The 10,928-nt window shown below is 30.9% G+C and overlaps 1 protein-coding gene across 1 annotated transcript; it reads right to left on the bottom strand.

Moving 5' to 3' along the window:
• Positions 1 to 4,684: 4,684 nt before the first annotated feature.
• On the bottom strand, positions 4,685 to 8,949 carry LOC107894978 (zinc finger CCHC domain-containing protein 7). Its single transcript, XM_016820133.2, has 7 exons — positions 8,429 to 8,949; positions 7,178 to 7,330; positions 6,922 to 7,083; positions 6,252 to 6,413; positions 6,011 to 6,127; positions 5,304 to 5,486; positions 4,685 to 5,190 (listed from the first exon to the last, which is right to left on the bottom strand). Exons 1-7 carry the CDS (start codon positions 8,780 to 8,782, stop codon positions 4,801 to 4,803), a joined length of 1,521 nt encoding a protein of 506 aa, XP_016675622.1. The 5' UTR covers positions 8,783 to 8,949; the 3' UTR covers positions 4,685 to 4,800.
• Positions 8,950 to 10,928: the final 1,979 nt, after the last annotated feature.

Genomic DNA, 10,928 nt, shown 5'->3' with positions numbered 1-10,928 from the left:
ATATGAATTATATAATTTACTATCATAAAATGTTAGCCCAAATTAGCCCAAATTATTCTTGAAAAAATGGAAGATACAGAATTTAAGTAAGTTTCAAAATAGGAAAAATGGTACAAACATTTGTACTTTTGCATATTTTTAATATAAAATAATGGTATAACATGATTTTTTTACAGTGTTGATTGTAGTTTCCAGCAATTAAAAGAATAGAAAAACCAGAAACATTAATGAGACAATAAAACTATTGAACGCAAGTTAGAAAAGACAAAAGTAAAACTAACGAACCCAAGTCTCTTTGAGTTAAAGATAAAGATAGCTTCTCCTAGTACTATAATAATGGTTATGTAATGTCAATAAATCTTGAAGTAAAGTTTGATTATCTTTTGACAGAAGCTCCAAGAATCTTTTTAATTTGTTCTCTCTCATTTAAACTTTTTTTTTGTGTAAAAGATTTAAATACTTATATTGGACATTGAGATTTTGCATGATTGAGACTGTACCTAAGATTTGGTTTGCATAGAAAAGAATAGTATAAAAATAAATTAAAGATCAACTTTTCCATTTTCAAATATTGGAATCTGAGACCTTCGGAGTCCAAAACCAAAGACTCAATTCTCAAGTTCCAATAGAGGAAATGGGTATTCAAGAAGTGTGGCACGAGATTTTTAAGTTATAACATCTCTGCAATGCTTCAGCACTAGCAGTATCACTAAGAAAGATTGAATCACCCTAGAACTCTGAATTAGAAATTGTTGTACTATTTAAAAGTTCACTTTCTTTCAACATGTGGTTTAAAAAAAGAAACTGAATTTTATTTTTTACGGTATTCTCTAAGTAAGCCAAATAGAGGATTCTAAAACCTAAATAGCAATTTGATACATTTGAGCATTTATGCTATTCCTTACAAAAATAAATAAAAATTCTTCAATCCCTGGCCAAATTCCCAACTTAAGTAAGTAAATAATAATAAAGAAAGACCGAGATTCCAAATCTCCAAGACTCTATTATAATTGCTCAAGAAGAACTAAAGCTTCATAAGAATAATGTAATGCACTTGGAAGTTTGAATAAATCTCAATTACTAAAATAAAACACAAAACCAAGCTTTGATAAAGTTAACAAAAAAAAAACAAAGAAGAAGAAGAAGAATTATTTGAAAAGAATAGAAAAAAGAAGCTCTGCCATAGATCTAAAAAATTGAAATTCTTAACATTACTAACCAAAATAATTGAAATGCAAAAAACCAATAGCTATGGTTAAAAATATTTTAAAAATAAGAAGAAGAAGCTTACTGTGTTGTAGGGAGCTCGAAGACCGCAAATGAAGAAGCGTGGAGAGGTTTTCTCTACTATCTTTTTTGGCCTCTTTGCCTATTTTTTCTCGATTCTTTGAGGAAAAAAAAGCAAAAAAGCTAGAGACAATGAGCTGAGCTGAGCTTAAGGCTTTTAAGAGTGTTAAGTTGTTTGATATAAGCATGTAGGAGGTGGAGATGAATGTGGTGACTGGTGACTGGTGAGCAGCGCCGGCAGACAGCACTGCTGGATCGGTGAAGGTGGTAGTGAGTTAGGGATTTTGATTTTGGAAATGGGAATAAAGGGGAGGAAGGCACGAAATGAAAGTGAAACTAAAAAAAAGTAAAGTTAAAAATTAAAAATGATTAAAAATAAAATAAAATATTTAGTATATAATTCGGGCTGGGCCAAGCCGGGCCCAGGCCAAAAAAAATCTTACCTGAGGCCCGGCCCGTTTTCTAAACGGGCCTCGTTTTTTGTCCAAACCCATTTTTTGGGCATATATTTTTACCCGAACCCTCTCATTTTTCGAACGGGCCTTCGGGCTAGGCCAAGTGGCCCGGCCTATGATCAACTCTAATTATTACTACCAAAAGGTAAAAAAAAATTAAATAAATAATTATTCCTTATTAAATTTAACTTGAAAATTAATAATAAATTAAACTAAATTTTATAGAAAAAATTAAATACCTCAAAGAAAGAGAATAATAAATTCAGATTATTATAATAAAAAAGTTATAATGAGAAAACAAGCCAGCTTGCTATAAGTTCAACTTGATTGTCCAAATATATGTTCAGACACGATATTGAACAGATAGTGAAACAAAAATGAAAAATAGAGAATGTAAAGAGATTTGCACATAGTCATTTGTTAACGTGGTTCAGAAACAATTCTACTTTGCGAAGTCTCGCTTAGTGAATAATTCTTATTTGACAATCCTCCGGATCACCTATAGGCTTAAGCCCATTCTACCTTTACACAAATAAGTAATTGTAGCCCCAACGCCTACCCCAATTGTTACAAATCACTCACCCAAAAAAACTCACTTATATCAAGTATAAACTCTCCATTAAAAGCCTAACATAAGAGTGCAAAAAATACCACGTATAATAACCAGCCAAAGGCACTATAAAAAGCACCTTCAAATGTCGGCACAACGGACTATTTATACTAAAGTCAACATCTTCTCCAAGTAGACTTGATAAAGTAAAACTCTCAGATATAATTTGAATATATCTACCAAGATCACCCGTCGAGCAAAGATGAAAGTCGGCCTTAGTGATCCGACGATGCCGAGTGGAAGTGCAAAGGATAGGCACAAGCCTTATCCACAAAATTAAGTCTATTTCAACTTCTTTAAAACTCCAAATTTGACCATGACTGTAAGGCACAATAAATCACATCCATAAATCACGTTTTAAGAGTTCATTTGTTTATGAAACATCACATGAAAAAGCCCAAGTGAAATAAGCCAACAAGACACCTAGGTTGTCCTAACATCTTGACTGATCAAACATTGAGTCTTTAGTGTTGAACAACATTTGTCCTAACGTATAATATCTTTCAATTAATTTAAATATTTTTCTAATATTATAAGTATTGCTAACATTTTTTAATAACTTCATTGATCTTAATTATTAACTTTATCTCCTTTTGTCTTAATAAAAATGTTGTATTTATGTTTTTAAGTTGAACTTGTTAAACTCTAACTTCAATTTATTTTAAATATATTAATTAATTAATTTTTATGGAGTACTTCTTTTAAAGTTTTTATAATATATCTTTTTAAATTTTTTACCCTTAGTAAGTTTTTATAATATATCTAAAATGTAACAATTTAATGAGTTGAATGGACTATTAGTATAAGTATGTTTGTGTCCATTGTAAAATCATATAAACTTAAATTGGCACCTAAGCTCTACCTAATTTCTCATCTTAGCACCTAATTTTCTTTTATTAAAAGTAATAATCACCCTAATACATTTCTCTTAAAAAATTCCAACTAATTAAAAGCTACCATGTTGCACAAAAGCCACATAAGCATTAGCATTTATATCAAATAATTTCAAAATTAAAATAAGAATATTTTAAAAGATAATTTTTCAAAAAAAATTATGAATTTTTTTAAAATAAAATATTAATTATATAAAATTGAAAACATGTATAAAAAGTCTAAAGATACATATAATTTGAAATTTAAACAAAAACAAATCAAATATTCAAAACAAAAATTTTTAAATATATAAAATTCAACTTTAAAAAAATTCTAAAATGTATTTTTATAATATATAAATTATACATTATAAGACTAAGTATATAATATATATCATAAAACGAAAAAAGAATATAATATATATCATAAAACTAAAAAGATAAATAAACAACTTCAAATTAAAAGTTAATCAAGATTAACCAATCAACACCAATCAATATCAGTTAACTTCGACCAACACATCAACCCCTGATCAATATCGATTAACATGCAGTTGTCAGGGAGTCACGGATCAAAACCTATGATAAATGAACATAAACCATCCCATGAAGATCAACTGATGGATCCACTAGAACTAACCCAATTTATGAAATACGTGGAGTATTTGAAGCCTTGGTGGCCCAAGAAAACATTCTAGTAAAACTAGTGTTACTAAAGTAATTATTGTAAATCTTGTAAGACAAAAATTTATAGATTTTAAAACCTTTAGGACTCTAATATTGTATATAAGCACTAATCTTAGTCGTCGATATAATTCAACATGTATCTTGTGGAGTTTTTTGTTCTATCCAAACTCTTTTATAATTTTAAGTTTGCTTCCGTTCTATTTCAATGCCTTACAGAAATTCGCTTGTGAACTCACTGTTCACTGTTTAAAAATTAAGTTGACTCAAACAGATTTAAAATTAAAAAAAATCAACTAAACTCAATGTGATTTATGAAATTAAAATTCCAACCCATTACACAATATTATAACTTTTATACCACATCACAATCTACATTGATCAACACATCATCAATACTAATCAACAAGCAGTAGTAGCTTTTTACACCACATTCAGCCATTGACTAAGTGAAGTTTAAACTTCAATTTATCATTTAAGCACATTATATAGCATCAATAGATTCCAAATGACACTAATCTGTAAACGTTTTATTTTATATTTATTCACCTTTTATTTGATTTATGCATTTTTATTCTAATTACATAAAATTGTGTTTAATACTAATTATTATTTTAGTAATTTTGAATATGTATTATAGTATCAATTGAAAACTCAAGCAAGCCAAAAATTATATAATTTTATGTCGAAGGTTGCCCAAAGGAAAAGATAAAAATGCTACATGCATAAAGAAAAGAACATTAAAGTTTTTTTTTTTTAAATCCATTAAAACTAAGTAAGAGAATGTGAATTTTTCTTTTCATATAAAAAAAAATGAAGCCTCATGATTTAGAAGAAAAGAACTAGAAAGAGAGTGATATATCAGTTAAACAAAGACAAAGATACAATAATCCTACCACCAATTGTAGGTCCTTGGTTCACCATTGCCAAAACTGGAGAACCTTGAAGCCGAATATCTATGAGAATTCTTCGGTTTAGAAGACTGAGAACCCAATATACGACCACTAGATTTCTTACGTCCCTCAGTGGATGGCGTTGAGGGAGAATTCCAATGGTTCCTTGTGTACTTCCTATTGGAGAAATCTCCAGCATCTTCTCTGATCCAACCACCTCTTTGCTTTTCTTTTCGTGGTGTACTGAAGCCCTTCTCTTCTGATTTTATCTTTTTCCTTTTGCGGACCTTGCCATGATCATGAGGTGCAGACTTGTATCCCAAGAACTCTCTATTTTCTCTACGAGCTCTTTCACTAGGAGTAGATGGTTCACGATTTCTTTTACCAACCTGTTACGATAAATATAGTCACTGTCCATAACACATCAAGCTGAAACATTACGCTGCACTTAAAAGAACATAAATAATAAATGGACCACACTTGAAACTGTACTGAAATTTACCTTAGCAGAACTGCATTCGCGAGCAAAGTGTCCTCCTCCTCCACACTTGTAGCATAAGCTAGACGATGGGGTAGAGGCGATGCATTCACGTGCAAGGTGTCCTCCTTCACCGCACTGATAGCATATGCTAGGTGACCCATTATCGGTAGTTTCCTTTGTTTCTCCACGTGATCGACCACATGACTACATAAACAATTCCCATATAAAATGGTACAGTTAACACTTACTAGAAATGAACATTTGCAAAATGCATACATATAATCATGTGAATGAAAGAACTATTTTGAACCCGAAAGTTCTATGGAAGATTGTTTACAATAGTGATTTCTGGATAATATAAGTGATGTCAGCAATTAGGTATTCAACGTAATACTCAATCCAGTTAGCTTGTGAAGAGAAATGGAACATATTAGTGGACAGCAGTAAGAGACTTGTCAACCTTTGGGAAACCATAAGGAATCATATGGAAGTAACCAAATTTTTTAAAAAAGAAATACAATTAAAGTAACTGAAGAAAGCAGACAGAATGTGCACACATATTGAGAATCAAATATGACTAGAAAAAACATTTTTAAAAATAAAAGGAATGGATCAATTGACAAGTGGACACGTTGAGAATCACAGCCTGAAAATAAGTTCAGGGACAGAAAAGCAACCTTTTTGCAATTCGTTCTAATAGAATATGCACATGACAAGTAAAAACTCACCAAACCAGTATGACCCACTTGGCCACATCTGTAACAAGAAACTTCTCTTGCATTGGTATCAACAGAATTAACACAACACAAATGGCCAAAACTCTTGCAGACATAGCATTGTATTTCCTGATTCAGGAGTTAGAAAAACATAAGTAATATGATTAGAGAACAGGAATCCTAACAGAAAACCACAATTGACATCAATGGAAAAGACAATAATTAACAACACTAGTAGGAAACATGCAGAAACCTTGATATCATCACGAGAATAGTCATTCCTGCATGAAAACATGTCATGCCCAGAACCTCCACATCTTAAACAAAATCTACCATGCTTTGAGCCACTGTTGTGTTTGTCTGGACAATCCTTTGCACGGTGACCACTTTTTTTGCATATGAAGCAATCTTGCGTCTACAAAGAAATTAAAATTACAAGCACACCAATACTAATGCCCCAATTAAAATTTTCAAAACATGCTTTAACAATCACTGGTAGGACCACTTTATAATTTCTATTTGAAAATGAAACAATTAGAGGAAAGGCATAAAGAAGTGATAGGTAAATGATGCATCCACAATTGGATCTACAGACCCTTCAAAGAGCTAAAGCCTACTAGAAAACAAGGAGGTACCTGCTTAACCACTAAAGTTTATCATTGTAATATCACCAGTGTGTTAAGCATCTTATTTTATAAAGGCAACACATAAGCATGTCCACCATTTCCAGGAATGAAAATTGTAGTAACTTCAAAAATACTCATTTCCTACCTATGAATAGATAAAAAAAATTAACATAAACGGCCCACCCACTTCCAACCCAAAAAGGGCACAGCACAATTCAGAAAAGATATTAACTTCAACAGAAAGCTAGAAGTTAAAAGATATTGTAATAATTTAAACATCAGTCTTCCCGTTCATACCTTTGAGCACTGTCTAGCCCCATGATCCAAACTCCCACAAAGGAAGCATGGTTTCTTCCGCTTTGAAGCAGATTTACAGTTCACTGCCATGTGCCCTTCTTCACCACAATTATAGCATGTTCCCCAACCACTATCTGGAGGATCAAAGTATCTCGCCCCCCGCTGATAGAATAAATAACAAAGAGATGCTGAAAACCAATCCACCAAAGGGAAATTTTCTTCTAAACCACAGTTCAAAGAACATATTTAAACTCACAAGAAGCTTCCGGAGTACAATATTGTCAGATTTGTCTACAGTATTTGAGTCAAGAGATTCAACAGTCTCTACATCGTTAGCCATAATAATCTCCTCAACTGTCTCAACCTTCTCTATCATCTCAGCTTTATTTCCATCCTCTGCAACTGTGACCTGGTGCAATAACAAAAGAGATTGCAAAATTAGATAAAAAGTTAGCCATATAACATGCTGCAAGATTGAATCCAGTACAACATTTATTCAACAACACACTCAATGAGAAAAAAAAACCAATACATAACCAGCTGTGACGAAAACCATAACAGAAATAAAAGCAATCTTGACAGTTAAAAGTCCAATTCTAACTATTTTTTGAAGCCAAGTCCAACATACCAGAGTTGCATTATTGGAATTATGAAGTACAACAAAAGTACGATTCCTTTCCTTCATTTTCCTAGCAGAAACTCTTTTTTATGCCCATAAATTACCCAGTGATAAGATTAATATCAGTACCCAAAGGCAAGATAGTCTCCCTGAAGGTAAGGTCACCCTCTTTACACTTCTTTCATTTCATCAAATTACTTGATATCTCCACTATCTATGAGATACTGAAATAAACATTGAAAGTGCATACTATAGCACTAACTAGGGCGCCCCTTGATTGCCTTATTCTTGCACACCCTAAAATGTGAATAACCACCACAAATTCGGGCATCAGTGCATTACCAAAGAACTGTAATCTATAGCAGGCATTCTATAAATAATAATAATAATAAAGACAGGGAAAAATCAAAAAAGAGGCCGGTTCCTGATAGAAGTTTGCAGGAAAAGAGAAAAGGTCAAGTTTTCTCGGTAAAGAAGACCTCCCATAACGAGCTTGGAGAAGGAGACAGAACAAAAACCAAGAACTTATTAACCCAACAAACAGAAAATATTTATTCAACAAGACTTATCCAACAATTCTTCAATAAATAGTTTGACCAAATAACTAAGCGGAACGAGCTGGAATTCAAATTATCATAGCAAACAAGCATAGAGGATCCCTCATTTGAAACAGTAATCGTAAATCCCAAAGCCTATCTATATTTACAACACTTCAAATCATATTAAAAGTTCCACAAATTTATGATTCTTTACTTGTATCATCTCATCAACTCTCTGTAGTAAAAAAATTACTTTTAAATAAATTTCAACTACATTATTTTTTTCTCCGAGCAGCACATTGGATCAAAACAATCATTTCTGAAGAAACAACAAAAACAGAATTTTAACCTTCTCAGTTTTCGTTTTCTTCTTTTTCCTTCTAACAATTTTCTTACTTTCCAAATCCAAATCTGCCTGTTCACGGCCACCACTGGTACCAGCTACATCAGATCCCCCGCGTGACGACGAAGCCAAACCCACCACAGAAACGACGCCTGGGTCATCGGAAACGCCGTGGCATCCTTCACTAAACCTCGTCGCTTTCACCAATAGTGCTTTCTCCACGATCTTCAAGCTTAGGTCTTCATTGGCTTCCTCGTCGTCACTAATGCTTAGTACCATCAATGGTTTCGAATCTAATGGTCCCGATTCGTTCTCTTCGATCTCAAATTTTGCTGATTTGGCCTTGCCCTTCTTCGCCATGAAGATCTTTTGTAGGGAATGCAATTTTCTTGATAATTAGGGTTTGCAGTTTTCTGCAACTGCAGGGAAATATCCTAAACGGTGCCACGAAAGCTAGGGTTTTTATTTTGTTTGACCTTTACTGTCATTGGATTTAGCGGTTGAAATTTGAAAAAGACAGTTGGGCCAGTTAGCCCCAAAAAATCCAGCATTTATGGGCTTTATATTTAAATTTTCTCCCAAACTGGTGTCATTAATTGCTTTATATTTAAATTTAGGCTTAACGACTCAGTTTGCTTTCCCACTTTAATATTTAAATTTTTTGTTTCAGATTGCTACTTACTTAAACTATTATTTCATTATTTGGTTGAATTCTTTTTAACAGCATTAATAAAACCAAGTACAATGTGATGTCCATCAAAATGTGCAAGTCGCACATCCAACCAGAATGTATTAGTTACAATTAATTTATTTAAAATAAAAGCATTAAAGGTAGGTTTGGATGAGTGATTCGGTGTGATGTGATGTGGTGCGTTTAACTTACTTTTTGTCTCACGCTACAATGTCGTTACAGTATCTAATCTCACTGCTACTGTTATTTTTACATTAACTGCAAGTAAACACACTGCTCATCAAAACACACTCTAAATTTAAATTTAAAAATTATATTATTAAATATTAACAAAATCTTTGACTTCGATAAACCATTACTTGCATTGACCACTGTTAATCGACATTGACCAGTCGTTGATTGTTGTTGAAAGTCTACATGGCTCTATTAGAATGTGTCACTTGCCCTTTATATTTAATTTTTTTCCCGAACTAATGTCATTAATTGCTTTAGATTTAATTTTAGGCTTAACGACGTCTTACTTTCTCATTTTAGTACCTAAATTTTTTGCTTCAGATCTATACTTAAACTATCATTCCATTATCTAGTTCAATTTTTCTAATAGCATTAAAAAAATTAGTTACCATTTGGTGTCAAGCAAAATGTGTCACATGACAATTAGTTTATTTAAAATAAAAACACTAAATTTAAATTAAAAAATTAAAAAATTATATTATTAAGTATTTAAATATTTAAATATTAAAAAAACTTTTGACTTTGATAAACCATTAACTTGCGTTGACTACTGTTAATTGACATTGACCATCTGTTAACTATCGTTGACAGTCTACATGACTCTATTAGAATGTGTCACGTGCCCTTTTTGTTTTTTAATATTACATATATAAAATAAATTTTTATTTTATTTTTAAAAATTATTAAAATATTATATTTTTAATATTATTAAAAAATATATTTAATTATTTATATTTAATCATATAATAATTATTAATATAATTTATTATTTTAATAAATTATTTAATATTTCAATTTTATGGGTTACTTAAACATACTAAATATATGTAATTACAAGTGATTGTATTCAAATCCAATTAATGAGTGGTTTTTCAAACACGTTCTAAAGAATAATGTTTGTTTCCAGTACCATTCGTTTTATTTTATTAATATAATTTTATAATTATTAAATTATTTTAAAATTAATTTTTAACACCAACCCAACGCTTTTTATTGTAGTTTAAATTACAATTGAATTTTAATTTACATATTAAATAAATAACTTTGGACCTAAATTGTGACTTTTGTTGGGTGTTTATCGTTTCTAGTAATAGATCTAAAAAAAATTAAATGAATAATATCATCTTGCCAACAAAATTTTATCTATTAAAATAAAAATTTTCACCCTAAAGTGTTAATATAATCATTTGGGTAAAATAATTTATGTAAAAAGTAATAAAATAAAAATGGTATTTCAGAAATCTTAATTTCCATTCTCTAACTTTTCCTTCAAATTGGGGTAAATAAAAATTAAGTAATTCAAGGGAAGCAAAAATACTCAACTCCCTTTACTTTTTCCTTACCTAAATAAAGGTTTAATGCTGAATTCAGCCCCAAACAGTGCATATTTTCTTACTTTAGTATCTAAATTTTTTTTATTGTTCTATTACTCAAATTGGCCCACAACATTATAAAAAAATTCAAACTGTTAGGTGGCATTATTAGAACACGCCACATCAGCCTTCTTTTTATTTTTAATATTATATATATTATATGGATTAAAAATGTAAAAGAAATCATATATAATATATAAATAATTTA

The sequence above is a fragment of the Gossypium hirsutum genome, chromosome A13 (assembly GCF_007990345.1).
Source record: "Gossypium hirsutum isolate 1008001.06 chromosome A13, Gossypium_hirsutum_v2.1, whole genome shotgun sequence".
Lineage (NCBI taxonomy): Eukaryota > Viridiplantae > Streptophyta > Magnoliopsida > Malvales > Malvaceae > Gossypium > Gossypium hirsutum.
Note: the sequence above shows the minus strand (reverse complement) of the source record. Positions and strands in the feature narration are given on the sequence as shown.

What these genes read in the sequence shown, in the direction of transcription:
- LOC107894978 (XM_016820133.2), bottom strand. Translation starts at nt 8,782, where the DNA reads ATGGCGAAGAAGGGCAAGGCCAAATCAGCAAAATTTGAGATCGAAGAG. An exon ending in GGGCTAGACAGTGCTCAAAG is followed by an intron (nt 6,414 to 6,921) that starts GTATGAACGGGA and finishes ATTTCTTTGTAG; the next exon opens with ACGCAAGATTGCTTCATATG. An exon ending in AAGTGGGTCATACTGGTTTG is followed by an intron (nt 5,487 to 6,010) that starts GTGAGTTTTTAC and finishes TTGTTTATGTAG; the next exon opens with TCATGTGGTCGATCACGTGG.